This window comes from Dermacentor albipictus, chromosome 5 (assembly GCF_038994185.2).
Source record: "Dermacentor albipictus isolate Rhodes 1998 colony chromosome 5, USDA_Dalb.pri_finalv2, whole genome shotgun sequence".
Taxonomy (NCBI): domain Eukaryota; kingdom Metazoa; phylum Arthropoda; class Arachnida; order Ixodida; family Ixodidae; genus Dermacentor; species Dermacentor albipictus.
This window is the reverse complement of record NC_091825.1, coordinates 157,892,173-157,917,728: the sequence shown is the minus strand read 5'-3', so window position 1 is coordinate 157,917,728 and position 25,556 is coordinate 157,892,173. Positions and strand designations below refer to the sequence as shown.

Here is a 25,556-nt window from a genome sequence, read left to right as displayed (position 1 = left end):
AATATTTACAATATTATGTTTTTCATTTGGAGTTTGATAATTTCCCAAACAATTGTTGCAATGATAAAATTTAGCATACAGTAAAAGCTCGTTAATTCAAAATCGCTTAATTCGAACCGCCGGTTAATTCAAACTGATGCCCGGGTCCCTGCAAAGCCCTATGTATATCAATGGGCCGGAACGCCCGATAATTCGAACGTACCGGTATTCACGTCGGTTAATTCGAACTAGGAGCCGGCAGCCGACATTGCTTCTCGTAAATAGAAGTCGCCTCGTAACGAGTACAATGCATTGAAATTTTTTTTTTTTAATATGCACAGCGACGAGAATAAATAAGCCAGCGCACATTTTTGCACGCACGAGGCGAGCCGCCAATTTCCTTGCTGGAGCCTCCGGCGTTGTTGTTGTTGCGACTGAGGGAAGGATGAAAAGGAAAGTGCACGGGCCTGCCGATTGGCTCAGGCCGAGCCATCACCGCTGCCGCGTGCAGATAGAGGAGAGTTCAAAGATAAGAGGAAAGAAAGAAAAGAAAAGACGCGCGTCGCAACAACCGCGTACGCCGCAGCGGACGCTGGCAGAAAAAATAGATTAGCGGCGGCCGAAGCCGCGCTCGCTCATCACTCGCTGCACACCACTCTCCGGCGCATGCCGTAGCAGGTTTTCTCTGACGCGCGGGCGCCGCCGCCGCCGATGCTCCGGAGCAAGCCGTTTCAGGTTTTCGTTGCGCTGCGGCGGCTGCGATCGGTGGAATGCACGAGTTGTCTTTTCTTGTCGCATTTTGCATGAGCTTGCTCGTTTGTGTGGTATGTATCTCGCCGCTGACGTCTCATCGACTGTGCCGATCATGGGGAGCCGTGGAAAGTACTCGGCAAAGGATTTAAAGACTAAAGTTGAAATATTGCAGGCGGTTGAACGTGGTCTCTTAACGAAGACAGCGATTGCCGAGAAGTATGGCATCAAAAAAAGCACGTTGTCCGATAAAGAGGACGATCCGTTGCCTCCTCCGAGCGCATGTGAAGCAGCATCGGGACTCGATCTGGCTGCGCGCTATTTCTCCACCGATGAGAATTCGGATGCTGCGCTGGAGATGTTGAGCAAGTTGCAGACAATGCTTCTCGAGTCGCGGCGAAGAAAGCGCAAACAAATGCAAATCACCGATTATTTTTCATGTTGATATGCTTCGATCATTATTCTTTTGTTAATAAACATGTTTTTGAAGCATAAATAGTGTCATATTTCATCATTAAGCCTGACGCTCACGTGGGTACATTTATCATTAGTTCCAGGCGCATAAATTGATTGGATATCTTTATTTCCTTTGGTGTTTGGACTCGCATGATTTTAATACCCGCAATCGCCGACCTCAAAGAGTAGTAGTGCGTATTCCTCGATGACGATCCCAGATATGGCTATTTTGGCCTCGGCCCTAGCAGCCAAATGCAATGGCCATTTTTTTTTTTTTCCACCCGCTCGTTAATTCAAACTCCGCTTAATTCGAACAATTTTTCAGTCCCCCACGAGTTCGAATTAACGAGCTTTTACTGTACCAAATTAATGTTGAACATCTAAGGAATGTAGTAAAACAAGAATGAGTCTCCTAGGCCAATTAGGTCTAAATCTAGGAGTTGCTAAACCCATTGCAGTAAAAGTTCCCTCACCTGCTTTATACACAGTATCTTTTTAAAAAATGTTACTGACCAGTATGCGCAGTGAAATTAGCCTTACTACATAGAGTAAGAGTTTCTGTATTCAGGGAAAAAAAATTACTGTGCTAGCACAAATACAAACAGAAATATGTTCACTCCAAAACTGCTAGTGTGTCAAAATTGTAGTTTTGAGAAAACGAAGAAAAACGGTTTCAAGCACCTTTATGAGAACGAAAGCACCTCAAATTACGAAAATGCACCTGGGGAATAATCTGGGTGCATCCCAGATTGGTGCTTCTTTTTTGCCATCGTCTGGAGGCCCAGTGATACAGTGGAATCTCGATGATACGAATCTCACGGGGTCACGAAAAATATTCGTATCAGCCGAAATTCGTATCATCGAAACAATTAAAACTAGCTAAATCAAAGAGTCAGTGGTGAACTCACTCAGACACATGTACGTAAAAAGGATTTATTTCTTGTAGAAAATTCTCTAATGTCCTCTGCCTCTTATTCTTTGTCAGGTCAATTAGCAGGCTTTGTTCAAGTCCATAAAAACGCGTGCACGTGTCGTCGCTGATTTCGTTCGCGCACGCCTCAGAACTTAGCGCGCATGCAGCGTTTCAGCCGCCGGTGGTGGGTCCTTCGCCGTCGCCCACGTCTAACACAAAGAACGCGGCCCGAAGCACAGCAGCCACTCCGTCCAATGGCACGCGGAAAATGAAGAAAAGCACAAAAGCAACACAAGTGCCACCGCTTCAAACTCTTCGCCCCCAGTCGCGGCCTCCGCGCTGTCCAGCGCCGCATCCGCGCCTCCGCACCAAGAGAGGGACAAATCGCGTAACTGCGCGCTGTTCTCTTTCACTGCCATCGGTGGGGCTCATGCTCGCGGTCGCGTCCATCCGTGTGCTGGAATCGTGCCAACTGTGGTCTCTCCTCCGCGCAGCGGCGCAACCTCCTCCCCTCCTTAGCAACCGGCGCGCCGGTCAGGGGCGCAGCTGCGCATAGCAACCGTGACGTCACACAGTAGCGGTAGAACGGGCGCGCGTGCGTCGGCGGTGGCACCGCCGCTCCTTCGCTAGCCGTTTCGTTGCAGTCGAGTGAGAGGACCGTGTTGCGCGCCATGCGATTCGGGGAAGCGCCAGCGGACGCCGGATTCCCCCAACACCAAACGCCAGAAGAACAAGGAGCGAATGCGCATGCCACGAATGAACATGTCACCAGATGCGAAAGCAAGGGAGGCAGAAAAGAAACGCCAACAGCGACTGATTAGATCGCCGGGTACCAAAGGCAGGGAAGCAGAACGAAAGCGGCAGCAGCGACAGGCGATATCGCCGAACACCAAAGCGAATGAATTGGAGCGCAGACGGCAGCACCGTCTGGCTTTCGCCAAGCACACTTTCAAATTTCCAATGTCTTCGGTAATTTTCGTATCAACCGACGCGGGTCGGAAATTGATTCGTAACAACCATTCTCTAACACGTTGCGAAGCAATGGGGCTCGGTCGGGACCACAGAAAAATTCGTATCATCCAGAAATTCGTATCAGCCGTGATCGTATCATCGAGATTCCACTGTAATGCCCGTTTTTTCCTGGAAGCAGTGGTGCGACGCAAGTCTTTTTCTTTCGCTCTTTTTGAGCCGGAGTCTGTCACATTCATATTCATTTCTTGAAGAATGGCTGTTGCTGCATATTCATTTCCAGTATTGAAGCGTAGCACAGCTTCTGCAACGGTTGCCTCCACAGCAAAAAGGGAGAAATGCTGCTCTTTGGAAATCATACTCCAGATGACTGAGTGGAATGATTCATTGGAGTTTTGGGTTCTCCCTCGCTTGCACCTATCCAGCAGCTTTACATCTACCAAGCGCTCATACACAGGCAAAAGGGCCTTTGCCACGTCCGCTGGCAAGTTATACTTGTGCCTTGGTTGTGGCTCACCTTTTGCTGTTGCCGCATTATGACGGCACCAAGAATCCTTGCCACTTGGGCACAGCCTGTGGTTAGAGCAGCTGTCGGTTGACGTGACATGGTGGTACGTTGCCATTACCGCTCTCTACATGGCGTCAACATCACCACAGTGAGACTTGAGTGCTCGACCATAATAGGCACTCAGCCTGTTGATGAGGTCTGCTGTGAGCCTCCCCTTGCCACCAAGTCCCCACATGCCTTCACTTTTGTGCTTCTGGAGCAGGTTTCGAAGCGCTGCACCCATACGTTTTTGTACATGATTGATGCAGTCTTCTTTCTGAACATCTACAAAGCCGTACACTTTTGCATCCTTGATAGCATTAAAAGTGCGGCTGTCACTGTCGCACAGCATGGTTGTGTACTTTACTTTGTTGCGTTCTAAAGAACGCTGGAACAACATTAATCCAGCCTCAACTTCCATTTGGCCAGATTTACAATCAGTGTTCTTCTGGCAGTGATGGGATTTCCTCCACCCAGCATACTCATCAGAGTCAGGTCTGGGCCCAATTTCACAGCCCAAACAAAAGTTTGAAAGCACGACGTAGTCCAGGATGTAGCCGGTAAATAGCTCCGCCACTGCGCCTACTCCTATATGTGAAGAATGGCCCCGCGTCATCCAGGTGCCATCAAAGCACACAGCAATGTTGCCTTTGTGTCCAAAACACAAGTTTTCGTAAAGTGTAACCGCTTTTTCTGCACACTGCACCATAACAGCCTCAGCGTCATGCGTCGCACCGGGGTTCAGAGTTTTTTTCAAATGCCGCTGAAACGTCTTGTTGTGGAGACCTCGGCCAGACAGGCCCATCGCTGCGAAAATGTCATTCATGGCTGTCTGGCCATTACCTGTTGCGAGCATCGCACGCCCGGCAAGGATATTAATTTCAAACGGGTTGCATTTCTTTTCACTCTGTACCCGTCGCGAACTCCACTCAGTCGCTATCTCACCGCACCTCTCGCAGATGAGCATCAGTTTCACTGCGAGGCCGTACTCGCGATCTCCTGTCACCATCCCCGCGCGTCCTTGACAAGTCTGGCAGCGCAAAAAGCCAAGGAGGGAGTTTATCGCACGCATGTCGACGGCAGTAAACGCTGTCTTATGTTCGTCTGTTACCGACGCTGCCGCGCCGCCGAGTTCCGTGAACTGCTCCATCTTTCGCATCGTTGCTGCCGTCGACGCAAGCCGCTCGAGCGTAGCCTTTTCACGAGCGCTTGCCTCCCTTACGTCGCTGTCGGTCACAGTTTTCGAGTCAATTCTCACTCGGGCGGACACTTCAGACGCGTCGGACGCGCTGTCCACCGATGCAACTTCCAGCGAGGCATTGTTTGGTTCTCCGCGGCAGGGCGGTTGCCCATCCGTGCGTCGGTCGGCGAGTCTGGCATCCGCAGGCGTGTTGGCTGCACTGTCCAGCGAAGCATCGTCCAGCGAAGCATTTTCTGCTTCTCCGCGACAATCGGGCGGCTGACGATCCGCAGAAGTGATGGGTGCACTGTTCAGCGATGCGTCGTCCAGCGATGCATTGTTTGCTTCTCCGCGGCTATCATGCGGCTGCTCGTCTGCACTTGCTCCTCGTCGGTCGCTTACTTCAGACGGAAAAGAAGACTATTCCCCTATTTTCTTTTTCGTTTTCCTTCGTCTCCGGCCGAACATATACACCGAATGGTGCTTCTTCGGTCCCCCTGGCATAGTTCCGTGCAGTAGCGAGGACCCGCTCAATATGGCGGCATGTGCAGCGCTCATGCCAGGGCAACCGGCCTAAGCCTATCAGATGGTGCCATTCGGGTCACGTGCTTTTACCGACCAATAAGAACGCGCGTTGAAGAAAACTTTGCGCTTGTTTTATTTTACTGCGGCTGGCACATGGTGGCTGGCCGAGAGAGGGTGGGAAGCCGGACGCGCGAGCTTTCAAACAAGACCAAGATGGCATAGGTGCGGCTTTTCGTTTTTGCGCGGCGCGCGGTCGTAACTAGCGCTGTTTGTCCTCAATTTAAAGGGCGCTTTCAGAAACTACATTATTTTAAATCGACATTACGGTGCAATTACGCATCAGATTTAAATGGAAATTTGCTCAAAGGTTCAGAATTATGCCATGAATCCAAAAATGAAAAGATTGAAAATCGGGCTTTTTGACCGATTTTCGGTCCCAAAGAGCCGTGTCCCCCCTTAAACTGGGTCGCCTCGTTTACATCCTAGAAGATGCAATAAAGGTTGTTGTTGCTGATGAGATTCCCCCCTTTGAAAAAAAAAAGAGAGGACGTGAAAAGCTAAGTTAGAGAATGCGAAGCGAAGCTGTGGAAAGAGAGAAAGAAAAGGCAGGGAGGTTAACCAGAGGTGAGTTTCCGGTTTTCTCCCCTGCACTGAGGTGGGGCATATAGAATTTGTAAAGACGACAAAGAGCGAGGGAAGAAAAAAGAATGAAGAAAAATAGAAAACAGGTATCAGAAAAAAGGCGTTTCAATAAGAAGTGTTCACATAAGCTGGTCGATCTCTAGAAGCGCAGTAGTGCTTGCACGACCTTTTAATGTGATGTTAAGTCGCCTAGATGTTTTAAAATTCTTTCTTCCGACAGCGGCTGGCCATCGAACTGGTACAGCACAACGGAAAGCGATGGTTTCTGCACACTGTACTGCGGGCACTGGCATAGAACATGGCGAAGCGCTCATTGTGTTTAGACGCTTTGAACAAAGGGCTCCGTATTAAAAAGCAGGTGATGGGTGATGGTGCCTTCAAAAAAAGGACACCCAATCTCCCATGCATTGGAGGGAATCGGCTGTTACTCTACCTATCCATGGCACTGAAATGCGACTTGCAGCATAGAATGTTCAGTGTATGCGCGCCTCAGCCATCTGCATATTGACTGCAACCTGGCATCTGTGAGCAATAAAGGTTTTTTGACAGGGCATTCAACCTCGTTTTGAATGCCCCTTTCTTAAGAGGAGACGCGGGACGAAAAACGGCGATTTTCATTTAAAAAGTCAGTTTTATGTTTTCGACTGTTTCAACAAGATTGATCCCTCCTCTTTCATATATAAAGAAACCAGAGCTGTGAATGCTCGGTAAATTATAAATAAACTCGGTGAAAGCACTCGAGGTGGCAAGAAAAGGTGCAAATCTGGCCCGTTTTCCAGCGCGTGATGCGTCAAATCGCGGCGTCGCAAGCCATTGGGCTTGTGCAAGGCAGTAGGCCTACACTTTTTCTCTCGGAGGTCGGCTTTGCCGCGTCACAATCTCCCCGGGAAGTAATAATAAAAACAACATTTCTCCGCCGAAACCAAGCGCTTTCGCTGGATTTCTAACTCACGTGGTGCGATTCCAGCCACGCCATTGGCTGCTAGCGCGCGACGCGGCCGCAGGTTGTCTGCTCTTTCTGTGACGCGCTGCTCTCCCGACGTGTTCCGAGGCTTTCGTCATTTTTCTGCTCCTTGGTTCGATGGATCCCGTGAAGAAACGCGATTTTCGATCTCGAAAGTATCAGTCAAAGCACAAGTTCAAGGGGACTCTCCACAAAGTCAAGCGACGTGCAATGCAGACGTCCGCGGCCAGCGCAGACAGATTGACAGCGCAGACGAATTCGTCAGCGCATCGGAGAAAAGTAGATAATCTTCGACAATCAAGATAGGAGCGGCGAGGAGTCGACAAGCACCTTTATCTGCGAGATTGGCGTCGGAAACGTGAGCGCCGCGTCATGTCTGGCGTGCGGACGGCGCGACCTTTTTATCCGCGAGTTGGCCAAAAAATGGAAACGACTCGCGTCGTTTTTGGGGTTGTGTTGCAACAATGCAGCGTGTACCACGTCCGTTATCTCGTCAACGTATTCGTCGCGGCGTGCATCTCCGGTAGACGACGCTAACGGTGGAACGCGCCCTTCGGCCAGCCCAAGAGAGAGTTTCGCCGTGAATATCAAGGCAGTGGTGGCGGCGCACGCATTTAGAGCTGGACACAATCAACTCGTCCGATTTTGTGCAGTTCTTGGTTTACCAAAACCGATGCACCATAAATCGTTCACCGCCATAACAAAGAAAGAGCATCTCGCTGCTACAAAAGCAGTGGCTGAACTTGGAGTTGACTCGGAAAGTAACAGCACAGGATGTGGCTCAGCATGGTGCTCGCGAAGACTCCGAGAGAACAACGTATGGCGCAGGTGAATTCTAAAGTAGTGCACTGGACCTAGATACCCTGGCCTGCATTATGTGCAATTTTTATATAGATTTCAGCGCTACAACTCATATAAAGAACTTTTATAACTTTCAATCATGTTTTTCTCAGCTTCATAGTTTTGGCCAAACATGGCTTTTGTGCACGACATTTGATGTACTTATTGTGGTCCAATCAAGACCAAATTTGGTGTGCATCATCTTTAAGATGTGTAGAATGCGCTGATCTAGGTTTTAGTGCAACCAGTTTATCTTTAAGAATGGAAATGTTCAATACCTTGGGTACCAGTCACTGAAAACGAAGCATCAGATATGAAATTCTCTCAATATGTTGCCTGTCAAGGGAAATGCATTATCTTGGTTATTAGCACTCACTGGAGTGTTGGGGACAAGAAACGCCATCTTGCACTGCTATATCATGCCAACTGCTAGGTCCAGTAGCTGCACAAACATGCACTGTTTCTCACTTATGCATGGCACTTAGGAGATGAAAGCATCGAGCTATCCTAAAACTAAAAACAGATTTGTAATGAGAATATCAAGCTATATAAGTGGTACAATTTTCATTTGCCTAGCAATAATATTTAAAAAGAAAGGTTTCTGAGGAGCATCTCCGCTTAATATCGCTTCGCGGTAATGGGAAAAGCCTACACTTCAAAGCCCTGATGTCTGCAACTAATGCGCATTCACTTTACCCCAGCTGTGTTATGCATTGTGGTCAATTCTGAAACCTTCATGTTTCTTTCTTTACTTGCTAGTGCTAGTGAGTGCTTGTTCTCTTTTTCTCATTTTACATAAAATGGGTCAATACCGTATTTACTCGCATAATGATCGCACTTTTTTGTAAAAAAAAATTGACGAAAATTCAGGGGTGCGATCATTACGCGGGTTAAATTTCCTGCGAAAAGAAACATTTTCTTTTTTCATTTCGCGTTTGCTCCAAGATGACGAGTCAACAAGCAGGCAGCTGCTGCCGTCAGTGTGGGACACCAAAACAAAAATGGCGGCCGGCGGAGCAAGCCGAATGCGCCGAATGCAATTATTTTTCTTCTCTTCTCGTATTTTTCTTCTACGTGCATTGAAGCAGTTTCTTCCATATCAGTAATGAATAATATTGTTAATATCGGCAAGTTTGCGACAATATCATAGCCATGTGCACTTTGAGCAGACAGAAACAGAAATGGGCACGCTTAGCTACCAGTGACATAGAAACACATGGTGGGCATGCTGCTGAAACTGCAGCATTTGTCTTCACTGCTATCCTAATACGGCACGTTTCCGCTAAGGGTGGGCGAATATCTTAGCTCCGTTACGAGTGTAGGCGTATGAATAGGGTACATTTCTAACATAGTGTAAACGTGGCCACTATCGTTGCCGCTCGCGTTTTGTTGCATGCCCACAAGTGCAGACGAGAAGAATCGAAAGGCGCCTTTTGTTGTTGTTGACCAAAAGCATTATGAAGCCTACAAATAATAAAGCCGAAGCAAGTTTGGTTTCTTTCTTTCTTTTCTTTTTTTTGGGGGGGGGGGGGCATGGAAGTGCGGAAAGTGATAAAAGGTATAAATGGGGCATCTGCTTAAGAATGTTGGGTGTGTGCAGACCGCTTGGTATGTCTTTAGCGTAGTCGTTCACGTAGCATTTGACAGGTGGTAAGCGCGACCATCATTAACTAGAATGGGCACATGACACATCGCTGCAACAAGTTCGAGGTGTGATCATTACACGGGAAATAAAGAAAATCGAATTTTGACAACAAAATTCAGGAGTGCGATCATTATGCGAGTAAATACGGTATATGTTCATGTTGCTTCACTGTGATTGTCTCTGCTTTGAAAATGATTTCAATGTCGCAAGTGGTTTACAAGAATTGGTTGATGTCATGCTTTGTATTTGCTTTCACACTGTTAATTATGTGTCAACATACTCTTCTGACTAATTAAAAAGTGCTGAATTGGCTATTCATACTTGGCGCGCCACAACAGGCGATACAACATGCAATTTAATTCTGTATTTGGTTGGGGGCATGATTCTAGTAAAAATAGTGGAGACACTAAAATATAGCAAAATATAAAAGCAATATGCTTTTGATTTATGAGGCAGGCAAATTTTCAGCTATGGCGTCTTCTGATATCTCACTTGCGTGCTCCCATGAAATCATAGAAACGCTCTACTTGTTTAATGATGGAATGTGTGAAATCCATGCTGTGCAGGCACTGGTAAGACGAAAGCATAAAAACAATCGACCTTTAATTATTGCCGAACTCTGTGTGCTATTTTTCTAAAGCTCATCGTGCTGGTTTGCAACCTTTACTGTCGCTGGCTTCTCACGACAGCGCTTCATCAACCTACAAAAAGAAATACACGGCAAGTTAACGAAGCAGGTGTGTGCATAGAGAATGTTGGTTCACTGGCCAACAAACGAAGCCATTAGCTGCCCGGGCGTTGTAATGAAAGCGGCATGTTTGCGATGAGGCCCACTTTGTAGGTAAGATTGTTGATGCTCATCTGCGGCAAACACTTTTGGCAATTTCGACATGTTCGTACATAATGCTGTACTGAAGTCAACAGCTTTGGCCAGTAGTACTTAGCATGAATTCGGGCGAACGTTCTGCTCACTCCGAGGTGTCCTGCTGATGGGTCATTGTGACAGGCTTCCAAGATTTCGGATCGCAAAGCTGAAGGAAAGACGAGTAGAAATTTCTTTGTGCTGTTCACTTGGCGTGTAAGGAGACAATGTCGTCCTAGATAGCCGTGAAGTCAGACACATGTCCAGTATTGTACAGTGCGATTTCCTTGCGCACACCGACACCGTAAAAGTAACTATCTGGGACGCACACAGGCGGCAAATTGCACGCATGCACTTTGGTCATGCCTGCAGTGGAAGCAGGCGTCTCCGGCACTTGTGGTTCCAACGGCTGCCGCTTTCAGTGCCACCCCTATAGGCACTGTGGTTGGTGTGCAAACGCGCCTTATCGACGTCATCGGGAAGCGGCGTGGCAGAGCATGTTTTTCAGTGTTGTACGCCTACTTCATCTTCCTTTTTTTTTTCTATATTTGTACTTCGTAGCGAATTTCAGAGTCGAGGGAAAACTCGTTGGCACACATGGCGTGTGCAGAGCGGCCGTAGAGCGATGCAGACGATGCCAGTCTAGCCAATGGCTTGGCTAGCTGAGGGTCACATGCACCTGTGTCGACCAATTACAGCACACATTAGGTCTTATTTTTGAGGCGGAATTTCTTCACTGCCAATGTGCGGAAGGAGTCGGGGGGGGGGGGGTGAGAAAATGAAGACGAGAGACTGCTCTTTCAAACGACATACTGGTCGGTGCGACCAAACTGCAGGGGCCGTCATGCGCCGTGGAAAAGGCATCTTTTTACGGAAACTTTGGCTGAAAGTTGCTTTCAGTCATCTCAGTGCCATTTCACAACGAAGGCAATTGTTATTATATCTTTCGCATTTAGAGCCTGAAACATTGACGAGTGCAATAAAACTGTCCATTTTTAACTGTGCCTCATAAAAAAAATTTTAATCGTTCTTTTGCAAAAGTCGTTAGACAATATGCATAGAAATTCAAAAAATATATTTTTATGCTCATTTTGGCATCTATTTCTTTACTGCACAGAATGGGCCTTTGCAAACATGCGGATGTGAAAATCTTGGCGAATGTGTGTAATTAATTAATTTGGGAATGACCATTAGAGGCTGTCAATTGTAACTCGAAAACTATGATAGTTTGCACAAAACTAATTTCAGTCATGATATCAGCCTACCAAATCATACCTGCTGTGCAGGAATAAAGCTTCTGTGGTAAAAGAGAAAAATTTTGGACATCACTTACCGTATTTATTCGAATCTAGGCCGATAGTGTCGTTCAAATAATCATATTCCAAACTCTAGGGTCGGCTTAGATTCGAGGATTTTAAAAGACGTGCCAGTTTTTCTTCGAAACTGCTAAATATGATGCATAGTTAGCGCTGTCTAGAAAAGTCAGTGTCGCAGCCGCTACTAGCCGTGTCAGTAGCCAACCTTACACAAGTGAACCCGCCACGGTTGCTCAGTGGCTATGGTGTTAGGCTGCTGAGCACGAGGTCGCGGGATCGAATCCCAGCCACGGCGGCCGCATTTCGATGGGGGCGAAATGCGAAAACACCCGTGTACTTAGATTTAGGCGCACGTTAAAGAACCCCAGTTGGTCGAAATTTCCGGAGTCCTCCACTACGGCGTGCCTCATAATCAGAAGGTGGTTTTGGCACGTAAAACCCCATAATTTAATTTTTTTTTTTAACCTTACACAAGCGAGGTCGCCATTTTGACCTGTGTCGTGTCGGCCGTATCAGTGTGCGGCGTGGTGTTATCGCGATGGCACCAAGCAGGAGATGCCACTACAGCGCCACTTTCAAGCGAAAAGTTGTGATAGCTGCAGAGGCATCGTCGAATTTTTAAGCTGGGCGGGACTTCGGCGGCGACGAGAAAAACGGCCGTCGTTGGAGGGCACAACAAGAACAGCTTTTTGCGTGCGCCGCAACGAGGATGGCATTTAATCGGACCAAAGAAAGGCCAATTTCAAAGCCAGCCGGGGCTGGTTTCAGAAATTCATGAAGCGCTTCGGCTTCAGCCTCCGATGTCGCACATCAATCACCCAGAAGCTGCCAAGTGATTTGAAGAAAAGCTGATAGCTTTTCAGTGATACGTGCTGCGAAAGAGAGAAGCAGCAGGCTACAACCTTGGGCCCCACAGCTGGGCCCTTGTGTAAGGTTGGCAACGGCGACCTGACGGCTGTGTATTTTAATATGCTAGTGGCGTAGCGTACACCGTGAATGAAAATAATGCCAAGGAGGTGAACGTGCACTCTGTGGGCTACGAGAAGCAGCGCGCAACTGTGATACTGTGCTGTACAGCTGATGGACATAAACTCCCTCCTTGTATGATATTTAAAAGGAAGACACTGCCTGCTCGGGAAACTTTCCCAAGAAATGTCATTGTGCGGGCAAATGAGAACGGGTGGATGACGGGTGCGATGGTGGAAAAGTGGGTTAAGATTGTGTACCGACGGCGTCCAGGAGCCCTTTTGACAATGAACTCACTCCTTGTCGTCAACTCTTACCGTGGGCACTTTACCGACAACGTGAAGGCTGCGCTCGCCCAAGCGAACACGGACCTCGCTGTCATACCGGACGGCATAATGGGCCAGTTGCAGCCTCTTGATGTCTGCATATTACACGCACTGGTTGACTGACAAAGACCACATGCTAACAGTAATGGGCCCATCAAACGTGCATCGCTATCGCAGCTGGTGGGTTGGGTAGCTGCAGCGTGGAACGACACCCCAGGTACTTCGTGCGCGCATTTAAAAAGTGCAGCATATCTAATGCGCTTGACGGTACCGAAGATAGTGCACTGTTTGAAGGTAACAGGGGCAAGGAACACAGCGACGACGACGATGAATGAGCTCTGCACGTTCAGATTCAATAAATGCTGTTTCCATTTTGTGAATGCTGTCGTCACTTCTTTGTTCGGCCTACATTCGAGATGATATATTTTTTTTTGTTGGCTTCAGAGTTTAGGGGGTCAGCTTAAAATCGGGGTAGGCCTAGATTCAAGTAAATACGGTAATGGTCTGCAGTGCATGCTATACCAGTCATGGCAGTGTTTGACAAATTCTTTTGTCTTGACAAGACAGGCACTCGAAATTGTCCGGTGCCCGATTCCTCCGAAGTGTTTGCACATGCACAAGGTCTTAATACCGTATTTACTCGCATAATGATCGCACCCCTAAAATTTGTCGTCAAAATTCGATTTTTTTTATTTCCCGCGTAATGATCGCACCCCGAACTTGCCGCAGCGATATGTCGTGTGCTAAGTCTAGCGAATAATGATCGCGCTTACCACCTGTCGAATGCTACGCGAACGACTCTTCAAGACAAGCCAAGCGGCCTGCACGCACTAAACATTCTTAAGTAGATGCCTCATTTCATTACTTTCATCACTTTCCGCACTTCCATGACAAAATGAGGTACAACCAAACTTGCCTTTATTATGGGTTGGCTTTATAATGGCTGATGTCAACAAAAACAATAAAGGCGCATTTCGATTCTTTTCATCTGCTTTTGCACTCGTGAGCACGCAACAAATCGCGCGCAGCAATGATAGTAGCCACGTTTACTCTGATACGTTAAAAGTGCACCCTATTCATACGCCGACGCTTGTAACACAGCTAAGATATTCGCCCACCCTTAGCGGAAAGTAGTGAAGACAGATGCCGCAGTTTCCGCAGCATGCCCGTCATTTGTTTCTGTCACTGGCAGCTAAGCGCGCCCACCTATTTCTGTCCCCTCAAAGTGGACATGGCTGCGTTATTGCCGCAAACTTGCCGATATTAACGATATTATTCATCACTGATACGGAAGAAACTGTTTCAATGCACGTAATGTACTCACGAGAAGAAAAAAAAATCGCGTTCGGCGCGTTCGGCTCGCTCCGCTAGCCGCCATTTTTGTTTTGGTGTCCCGCACCTGCAATCTCGCATCCCGCAGCAAACGCGGACGAAAAAAAAATTTTTTTTCCCGGGAAATTTAACCCGCGTAATGATCGCACCCCTGAATTTGCTTCAATTTTTCTGACAAAAAAAGTGCGATCATTATGCGAGTAAATATGGTAAATCCTCAATTGGTAGTGAGCGGTAGTGAGATACTTTTTTTTTTTTTCGCAGTGTAATGATCAATATGCAACACCAACTAGCCAAATTGTCTGTAGTCCTTAACATTCTTAGGATTTAGGACTGACTGTGATGGGTGGCTGATGCAGCATTTCCTTGTGATTGTCCTGCAGAGAAATATGCCGGTCAGGAACGGCAGCGAGGCACAGGTGAGCCGCTTGCGCCCATGATGCTCGACTTGGTACAGCAACAGCAGCAGGCAGCATCGGCAGAAGCCATGATGGCAGTGGCTTTCCCACCAGCGCCAGGGGCCCCCACCGCTGTGGCCATGGTGCCCCCACCCGTACCCCAGTTCAGCATCCCACTTCCACCAGGTGAGCTGTCCTTGCTGCATTCGCTTGTTCGAGATGATTGAAACCGCACATGAACAGTCACATTGATGAATAATCCCCTAGCAGACGTCATGTGCAAGAGGGAACGCTCCCAATCAAAACTTCTCGGGGCTAATAGTGACATCACGGTTCACATGAAAATAGCTTATTTTTATCCAATATTTGTTCTAAGTGTATAAAGTAGACTTTCATTAATTTAATTCCGGCTGAATGTATTTTTTGGTTGGCTCGATCCCTACAGAAGGTTTCATACACTTCTGTGGGCCAAAAGTTTTGTGGGTTTGATCCGAAAATTGCCCCTCATCACACGATTAAAGCTTGGCTGGAAGGTGCAAACGTGCCTGACGCCAGTGGCTGCAGTGTGTCTGTCTTGGCGGCACTAGGGCGCAGGGAATGCATAGCACACACATCCCCTACCACCGAAGAATGCTTATTATCGGTCTACCCTGGGAACACAAAGAATGATTACAGTAATCACCCGATTCCAGTGCATGGCTTTTTTATTCCTTTATTTTTATTTATTTATTTATCTTTTCAAAGAAATTTGATTTGAATATTGCCTGCACTGTGGCATCCGATAGGAAACCAAAATTTTGTTTGCAGCATTCACAGCAGCCCACCGTCAAAGCCAGACTTCTGGTCTTTGATTATGAAAGCTGATTCAAAAAATCTTGTGTATGGTTTAAGCTAGTGGCAACAAGTTGGGTCACATGTTCAGGGCATTCTGGAGAATTTTTCTAATGTAAATACTGCTGGCTTCATTCATTCCTGATTGCGAGAATTAGAGCTATGCTACATTTTTCTTGTTCGAAAGAAACCTAGTGCATATTATTAGGTTTGTGCAAATATCTGAAATTTCCTTATGTCCAATCAAGTATACTATTGATATTCGCTTAGGCTGAAGTTTCAATGTTCAAAAGGAACCAAATACACATTTTTCTGCATATTTCTCTACTTACAACGCACTGGAATGAAATCATACTTTTACATATAACTGGCGAAAATAACAGCATACAGTACCTGTACCTTTGTAAAAACAAGTCCATGAACATGCATGAATTTCCCGTGTCATCTTTGGCAAGCTGCTGGGGATATGTGAATTGTGAGTGTTGCGTTTTTAAGCACATAAGTATTCCTGCAGTTCCTGCATAGTGCGAGTTGGGGTGTGTGACAATGCGGTGAGTAGATGCTTCTGTAATTTGAAGGGAGCATTTCTATACCGGGTGTCCCAGCTAACTTGAACCAAGGGTTTAAAAATGAAATATTGGGGTCAGGAGAGTGAAACTACCTGCATATTGGTGACAGGCATTTGGCGCACCACAGGAAATTTTTTGTATCGCAATTACTTAACTAGTAATTAAGATAATTTTTTTAAAATTTTTAATATTGACTTTAGACACTAAGTGTGATTCGCAAAGTTGGAGAGCACTTTCAGAAACCCCCATTCCATTATTCGCCATAAAGAAAACCTTACGTGTACCTCTTTTTTCGAGCTCGAAAGAAAGCCCGCGAAATACAAAAAAAACCACGTGACGAGCGCATTTGCGCGCCGCGATCGTGCTGCTCTCAACCGTGCTTTCAGTGAACGAAATCAGCTCCGGTATTCATTCGGCGGCCCCGTTGCAGCGGCAGGCCGATATCTTGGCGGGGGTTTTTCGTCCGCGTCAGCTAGTTGGCACCCGGCGACGACGACTTAGTCCCAATCTGATAAGATACTGAGATGGCGAGTCTGCTTTGTCACTCAGAAGCAAAAGAGAAATACAGGGAATAATGTTTCGCCGCGAGGTGTTGGCGGCTGTGTGTTGCAGTTTCCTAATGAGGATTTTGAAAGCTGGAAGCAGCGGTGAAGCACAGTTTGTCGTGTGCTCTTCTTATGCCACTCTCATGCGAGACTGAATCTTTGGTGTAGTGATTACTAGCACTGCAGACATGCCGTTTACAAATGAAGAGAAAGCAGACATGGTTCTGGCTCTAGGTGCATGTCATGGGAACAGAAGGCGCGCTGCAGACCTTATGCAACAATGGCACCCAGGCAGGCGGCCAAGTTCAGTAACGATCCTGCGTGCCTTCGAGACGCTGCGACGGATGGGCAGTTTTACGTCCACACGACACAGAGCACCTGTTTTTGACGAGGACTTCGAGACGCATATTTTATCGCTGTTCGCTCTGGAACCCCAAGCAAGCGTGCGCAGCGTGAGCGAGGATACCGGAGTCTCCAGGTCATCAGTTTGGCGAATACTGCGCAAACACCGCCTGCATCCGTACCACGTACAGCTTCATCAAAATCTGTTGCCACGGGACTTCCAAAACAGGACCGATTTTGCTAATTGGATTCTGATAAAGATGCAGGACGACCCGGATTTTTTGAACAAAGTGATATGGAGTGACGAAGCTAGTTTTTCGCGCAATTCACAGGTGAACCTGCACAATGCTCATTACTGGAGCGATTCAAATCCCTACTGGGTTTTACAGACGCAGCACCAGTACCAGTGGTCATTTAGTGTTTGGTGTGGACTTTTCGACGGTAGTTTGATCGGGCCTGTGTTTTTCGACCAGACGCTGACAGCAGATCGCTACACCAATGATATCCTCAGAGGACCCGTTGACGACTTCCTTTCGGATCTACCGCTCGCCAGGGCCACAAATGTGTGGTTTCAACACGATGGCGCCCCCGCGCACAGCAGCGCCAAGGCTCGGACCTGGCTCGACGCAGCGTTCCCGCAGAAATGGATAGGACGACTAGGTCCCGTGAACTGGCCAGCCAGGTCTCCTGATATGACACCTCTGGACTACTTTTTGTGGGGTCATATCAAGGACAAGGTGTACAGCACACCAACTTCCACACCGCAAGACCTTAAAGACAAAATAACGGAAGTCTGTTTAAACATGCCTGAGGCTGTCATACGAAATGCAACGGCTGATTTGGTTACAAGATGCCAGAGCTGTATCGTCGCACAAGGTGACCTATTCGAGCACTTTTTATAATTGGTAAGAAACCGAAATGAAATGGAGTCAGGACAACCGCATGCCACGGCTGTCATCGCCGCACAGCCAAGCCATAAACCGCCACTTTTATTTTCTTTGCAACTGGCAAATAAAACTCCTCTCATTTGAAAACTTCGAGCTTGGCAGTCTTTATCGCGACTGCAAAGCGCAGCGCACTCGCTGCAATTTACACCGTCACGCGCGAACTGGCTGACACGGCCGAAGAAACCACCACCAAGATATCGGCCTGCCTCTGAAACGGGGCCGCCGAATGAATACCGGAGCTGATTTCGTTCACTGAAAGCACGGTTGAGAGCAGCACGATCGCGGCGCGCGAATGCGCTCGTCACGTGGTTTTTTTTGTATTTCGCGGGCTTTCTTTCGAGCTCGAAAAAAGAGGTACACGTAAGGTTTTCTTTATGGCGAATAATGGAATGGGGGTTTCTGAAAGTGCTCTCCAACTTTGCGAATCACACTTAGTGTCTAAAGTCAATATTAAAAATTTTAAAAAAATTATCTTAATTACTAGTTAAGTAATTGCAATACAAAAAATTTCCTGTGGTGCGCCAAATGCCTGTCACCAATATGCAGGTAGTTTCACTCTCCTGACCCCAATATTTCATTTTTAAACCCTTGGTTCAAGTTAGCTGGGACACCCGGTATACAGTAAAATTCGATAATTCGGGTTTTATGATACTTTTATTTGCTGACTGAATGAGCAATTGCTGTTTCTATTTTGCATAAAAGCAGTGCGAAAGCTGCAATTCTCATCACCTCGTGACTGATTGACTCTTGCAGCAATGAAGGCCTCACAAATTCCTTTGCAGCGCGGCCACGGTGTGCGCCTTAATCTTAGACTCGCCTTTCACTACCGCGTGCATATCCCGATTAATTTCTCACCAATGAGCTGGTCGTCAATTGATTGTCTGTCCATCGCGATATAGTAGGGACTCTTCATCCTCAGTGTCAGCATTGCACCAACTCAAAATGATGAAACTGTTTGCTGCAACCGTTGTGGATGAAACCGCGATCACTACTGACGCTATCAGGTATGGTGACTACAGTTATGAAGGCATATGGCAAACACAGTCTTACGCACGGTGGTAAATGCAAGAATAAAGGCTTTTAAGGGGGGATGCTAGGCTCAAGAGTCAACTTTTGAACTACTGCATCAATTTTTATCAAATTTTCAGCGACTGTTTATAATCTGCTCATTAGAATATATTCAAAGTTTCAATGCGCTAGCTCAAACAGACAAAAAGTTATAGCTCTCATATTCAGCAATCATGTGTCTCAGCTTAGAAAAACTATCATTTCAAAAATAATGGAGATATATCAACTGTTTGTAATTAGATATCTTCTAGACTGTTCATAGTGCAAGATAAGACCGCTCGCATGCTTTTTATGCAATTTCTGTAAAAATGTCATCAATCTAAAAACAAAGTTCAATTTTTTTGTTGTCATTACATGTCAGACATCTCAAAATATTTTCTGTTAGAAACTATTTAGCACCCTAAAAAGTATCTTATCTTGTTCCTGAGAAAATTTCAGTCTAGAAACCACCTTGAAAGCATCTTTTGGCAATGTAGTTTAGAAATGATTGTTTTCCTAACGGTTTTGTTTCCCCAAAAAGTGCAAACTCAGAAAAATGAGTTCAAAGATTTGAGAACATGCTATTTTATTTTGTGGTAAAAAAAAATTAATCAAGTGCCCTGCTCCATAGGTCGGGCCCTCATCTTCAACGCGACGCTGTTCTGTGGCAATTGCTTCAAGCCTTCTTTTCTTTTTCTCAACTTTAGAGCTGTCCATCGCCCTTGCCTTCACTCGGGCAATGCTTTGATGGGTTGCTTGTTGGACGTGCTTCACCGTCTGGACTCCATGTTCTAGTTCCAGCTTGTCAAATACTCTCTTGATGCCACGTGCACCCTCATTAAATTCTAGTACAGCCAAGGCTGCTGCAGTCTCCACGGTTCTCAGGGATGCGAATTGGGTCTTCCGGCACTTCTTCCACACTAGCGCATTGAAAGACTCGTTTGCATTCTGTGTCTGCATTCTTGAGCATCGTGCAAGGAGCTCTGGCTTACTAAGCCGGTTGTAGAGAGGCACAAGCGCTTTGGCAACGTCTCTGCTGAAAGCTGGACGATGGGGTCTTGGCACTGATGGCTTACCAGCTTCAACTAGGGCTTTGTGCCGATTGTAGTGGCACCATGAGTCCTCACCATGTGGACAAGCGTCATGTCGTGGGACTTCGTCCGTCGAGTAGGAATGAAAAAGTGTCGCAAATACTCCTCGTTGCATTTTTTGTCACATCTGGAGCATTTTCTTTCAGGGCAGATGCATAGTAAGCAGTGAGTTTTTTTACCACGCTTTGCGTCAGCTTCCCCTTGCCTCCTAGACCTTTCGTCGTTTTCTTTAGTTTTTCAATTCCAGCATAAACACGTTTTGCGACATGATTTATGCAGTCTTCCTTCACAATCTCTTTATCATACAGCTGCAGGCTGGAGACATGCAGGAATGATTTGCTGTCGCCATCACAGAGCACTGTGGTGTATTGCATGTTGTGAAGCTCCTTAGAGCGACTGAATATTATGCCTGCAGCTTCAACTTCCATGGCATTCGACGATCCACTGAAGTTCTTCTGGCAGACCTCACTGTGTGCTTTTTTCCAATCTTGATGTCCATCCTCACCTTCTTTGGGACCATAGTTGCAGCCATGGCAATAGTTGCATTGCACAGCAAAATCCAGCACCAACCCAGTTTCCAGCTCGATAGCAATGCCGAGCCCAAAGTGTGAGGTGTGGCCGCGTTTATGCCAAGTTCCGTCATAACTTACACACACGTCCAAAAGTTGAGTGGAGCCAGCAACGGAGTTGATTGCCCTCACAGCGGCTCCGGCTTCGCGCATGACATCAGACGCAGCTTCCATAGCGGCTCTGTGCACCTTCTCCGCTACTATCTGGTATGTTTTGTGGTGCATGGGCATTGGCGCGTCCATACCCGCAAAAAAGTTTGCCATGGTTTTGTAGTTCATGCCGCAGTTACGGCTTGCAACCACGAGGCGCAATGAAAGCTCAGGCTGCCGACTGGACTTCACAGGTGGAGCATGCGCGGCCTTCTTGACTTCACCACACCATCTACACATCATGACAAACTCCAGATTCACACCCGCACCGATTTCTTCCAAGTCCAACGACTGTCCGTCACAATGCGGGCACAGAAGCGATGTTACCACCGCCTTGATGGCTGTAACTTTTACAAAACGGTGGCCGCTGGGCTCCGGCGTTTCCTCGCTTTCGTCGGCAGGAACCTGGCAAAGTAGCACGACCTTCCTTTCAAATGTCGTCAATTGGCACTCACCACCATCAGCAGAACCAGTAGACATTTCCATAGGTGACGAACCACCATCGGAGCCTGTAGGGTTCGCATCAGCCGCCGGCAGCAGGCTTGGGCTTGGCGAACGCACAGGCAGACGCTCACTTGCTGGCGGTCGCCCAGTGCTGTTTAGGCCTCTCGCTTTCGTCATGCGTTTTCGCTTCCCGAAGCTTTTCCGTGTCGAAGCCTTCGTTGCGGGCATCTTCGGGTCACACCACCGGCCACCCGATGATCGCAATAAGCTCACAGAAGGAAGATATAGCAACACATAGCAAGCGTCGAGCGCAACCAAAGCAGGAACGACTCCAAATGGCGCGAAAACAGCGTTGGGTGGTCACGTGGTACATTTCCGCCAATCCGAGCTCCTGTTTCGGTTTGCCACCCACTGCTTCGGTTCGAGCTCCTGTTTCGGTTTCTGCGGCCAGTAATATGCCTTTCTTTTTTAGTTCTTCGATAGTTGCCTTGCATAGTCTCGATGGAAAGTATTCCGTCACTAAACAGCGCGAAAAACAAACTTTCTATCACAGGCATTCACTTCACGTTCGGTTTTTTGCCCGCACCGCGGCCGCGTCTTGAAAAGAGCGTTCACAGACGCCTTCGACAGCAAATGCGCCCCACCGCGTCGTGAAAAAAATTCATTTTCTTCTTTTCTACTTCTCCGATAACAACCAAACCTGGTGAGAATATTCTTCATTAAACCAGCAATCCAAAACAACTCAAGCTTTAAAACACATTTTTTTTCCGAAAATCGGTATTTTAGCCCCGCATCCCCCCTTAAAGGCACAGATAGGCACGAAACGTTCCAGCCAGTGGCGTAGCCAGAAATTTTGTTCGGGGGGGGGCTCACTTGGCAGCTCGGCCTGCTCCTTATAAAATTAGTCGAGGGATCAATATATATATATATGTCATTCAACAACCTTGTTAATATTTTTGTACATATGCAACGAACAGGGGAAAATCTCAACGACACTTTCCTTTGTAAGAATGTATTGCGCAGGACTGTCAGCGGTTGTTCATTGCGAGTAATTGCTCCGAAATTAAAGTCGCAACAGAGAGCACATATAAAAAGCAGGAGTTCTGCAACATATACGAGGGCGAGTCAAATGAAAGTGAGCCAATTCGAATATATGACAAACCGGGTACATTATTTAAAAGTAGTCACCATGAGTATTTAGACACTTGTTCTACAAACGAGTCGCGTAATTCCCGTATCATAAAACTCCTTGGATTGCTGCCTCAAAAATCTGTAAATGACTACACGTCATCTTTCGACACGAATCTGGTTCCCTTGAGCAGTTTCTTCAAATTTTACCAAATGTGGAAGACGCAAGGCAACAGGTTTGGGCTGCATGAGGGATGTTGCAGCGCTTCCCACTTGAACTTTGCCAGTTTTGTATTAACCACATCAGCGACGTGGGAACGGGCAATGTCGTGAAGGAAGATGTCCCCAATGCGCAATTTTCCACGTTGTTTGTTCTTAATTGCGACACGCAGCCGATCCGATCTTTCACAATATCTGAAACGATTTAGAGTCTCTCCAGGTTTAGAAAATTCGATCAATAGTGGCCCCTAACGATCTAAAAAGAAGTCAACGCTTTTCCGGCATAACTGACGGCCTTTGTTTTCCTTGGGAGCGGTGAATTCAAATGTTTCCACTGTAAGATTTGCCGTAGTGTTTCAGGCTAGTAGTAGCGGCACCATGTCATCCCCGGTCACAATTGCAGACAAAAAGTTGTTACCCTCATCTGGGGTTCTTTGACGTGCACTTAAATCTAAGTACACGGGTGTTTTCGCATTTCGCCTCCATCGAAATGCAGCCGCCTTGACCAGGATTCGATCCCGCGACCGCGTGCTCAGCAGCCGAACACCATAACCACTGAGCAACCACGGCCTTTTCGATTGTGTTGGGGGGGATTGCACGGTGGCTGTAGCCCGGCCGTGGATCGTCTTTGTAACTTTCATGTGCTTCTTTGAACAGTTTGCTACAACGCTTCTTAGTGGCCAATGAAACGCAATGTTCAACGCATACGGCAGCCATACGGCGAATAATTTCTTTTTGGGAAACATCTTCATTTGTCAAAAACCTCACGACACCAAGCTGTTCAACTTTTGAAGTGTCGATAATGTCATGCAACCATGTTAAACCCGGTGTATGAGAGCATTAAAGAACATTTAACCTCACCTCTGCATGTCACTTGTAAATGAGATGCGTATGTGCTACGCGCATGCCTCGAAAATAATGAACCGAACCATTATTGCGCCGGGCGGGTTGTCTCACTTTCATTTGACTCGCCTTCGTACATTAGAAATGCGAAGATACGATGGAATATACAAATGTGAAGATACAGTTTGATACAAGGCAAAAAATTGTCACTGGAAACAAAGTTAACTGCGCATATACACAAAACCTCGCAACAAGATGTTTAAATATACGCATAAGCCTCCAATAAATCTACGTACCTAAGAAAAAGCCACTATATATAATGCGTCAAATAAGGCAAATAAGCAGGTTGCGCAACCACAGATTCACAGATCACAGCACCCCCCCCCCTCCTCCCTCCACTCCCAAAATGTATCGCGTGCGACGGAAGGCGGCGCGCTTCCTCCCCGCTTTTCTCCCTTGCGCACACAAGACTCAGCAACCATCGTCGGCTCACCACCTCCCCTTCCCCCCCGCACGCTTTCACTCGGACATAGAGCATGCGGCGCGCGGTCACGATGTTATCGCCTTTGGCCTTTATTTATACGGAACATGAGGGCAAACGACAGGAATGCGCCTGGAGTCTTCATAGAGCTGCTATCGCAATAATAAAATAGTATCCGGCAACTGAAGCATCCCGTCGCCCATTACTTTTCGCAAAAGAAGTAACAAAATCGAACTTTCACCATGCGAAAATTCGCTGCACCGCAATAGTGTCTTCTTTTTTTTTTTTGTGGGCGGGGGGCAGCGAAAAAGTATAACGCAAAGGAAAGCATGTTGGCTACAATCGAATGCCTACTTTGGGCACCTAGTGTGGCTACCGAACGATTATCGAAGAAAGCGTGTGAAGCTTGGTCCACAGAAAACCATACGCGTACGGCTCGGTATCCTACACCGGCGAGACAAAATTTTCCGGAGTGGTTGCGCTCAAGCGAACGCGTTGCAATCCATCGAGTCCCCGCAGTGCTGGCGGCGAGCGACTATGCATTGTTTCTTTTTCTCGTCTGCTAGCCAGAAAGCGTCCAAAACTTTGCCAGGCGAAAATGCAGTCGGCCAGAGAAAAACAAACGCGCATCCAAGTGCGCCGCGCGGTTATCGATGCGGCACGAGAAAAACGCATGCGCTCTGGCTGGATCGGAAGCCCGCGGGTTGCGAGAACAAAAAAAAAAAGAATGAGAAAGAAAGGAGAAAGAGGCTCAATATATCCTCGCGAATAAAAGTCTAGGTCGAAAAATAAATAAGAACTTAGTTACAATGGTGGCTTTAGTGTCTTGACATGGATGCTTTGGCGCAGGTGAAAAAAAAAATGTTTATATTCTTTTCTGTGACCTGATGGCACAAATGAACCACCAGAACGCTTTGTCTCATTGGACCTCGCTGCGTGCTTTGTCAACTTGTCTGATAGTATGTTGATTTCGCTTGTCTCGTTGTATGGCCCGATGTACGACTTTAGAAAAGTCGATGCACCTTTGGCGTCAAATGTTTACAACAGCATTAAACCCAAAAAGTTCCGGAATCGAAAATAAAGCACGACTTTGAAAATGTCAATGGACCTTTCGCATCAAAATGTTATGAGAACTTTACACCCACAACGTTTCAGAATTGAAATCCAAGCGCTTCGTAGATTCCGCAGCCTCCGCGAAATGCCGAGACGACCCCCCGTCGCCTTCAAAACGCCCTTGAAATGTTTTGCCCGGTGGGGCTCCTTGCGTTACGATATGTGACTCCCTATGCATGGGGCGTTGCCCCGAAATCCAGCCCGATTTAGCAATGTTCGCGCTAAAATGTCTTTTCGAGCGTGAATTAAGAACATTCTAGACAAAATCGAGCATGATTTCTGGCGCCGGGAGTTGTTTTGGTCGGCGGCACATGACTGCACGAAAAAATTTCGGGGGGGGCTGAAGCCCCATAAGCCCCCCCCCCCCCCCCCCCCCCCCTGGCTACGCCCCTGGTTCCAGCATTGCTGTTTCTGTGTTTGCGGAGCTGTGACGCGTACCAAGTAGTCAACGTCGGGAAGTGGGCAGTGCCGTACAAGTGCAGCATAGCCTGTTGTAGCTGATCATAGGGGTGCAGGCCAGGCAAAGATGGAGGTGGAGATTCAGTGGCAAGATGTCTAGGAGTACCTGGGTCATGAACCCCTGGATCACGATGAAGTTCAGCTACAAGGCTGCCTCATACTGGGCGA

At 47.2% G+C, this 25,556-nt stretch overlaps 1 protein-coding gene across 3 annotated transcripts in view; it reads left to right on the top strand.

Moving 5' to 3' along the window:
- Positions 1 to 25,556, top strand: part of Isha (Insulator su(Hw) mRNA adaptor) — a 151,192-nt gene that overhangs the window by 98,404 nt on the left and 27,232 nt on the right. For all 3 annotated transcript variants that reach the window (XM_065450098.1, XM_065450099.1, XM_065450097.1), the window contains one exon: positions 14,596 to 14,796. In XM_065450098.1, coding sequence (XP_065306170.1) covers positions 14,596 to 14,796 — 201 coding nt within the window. The remainder of the gene's footprint in view (positions 1 to 14,595; positions 14,797 to 25,556) is intronic.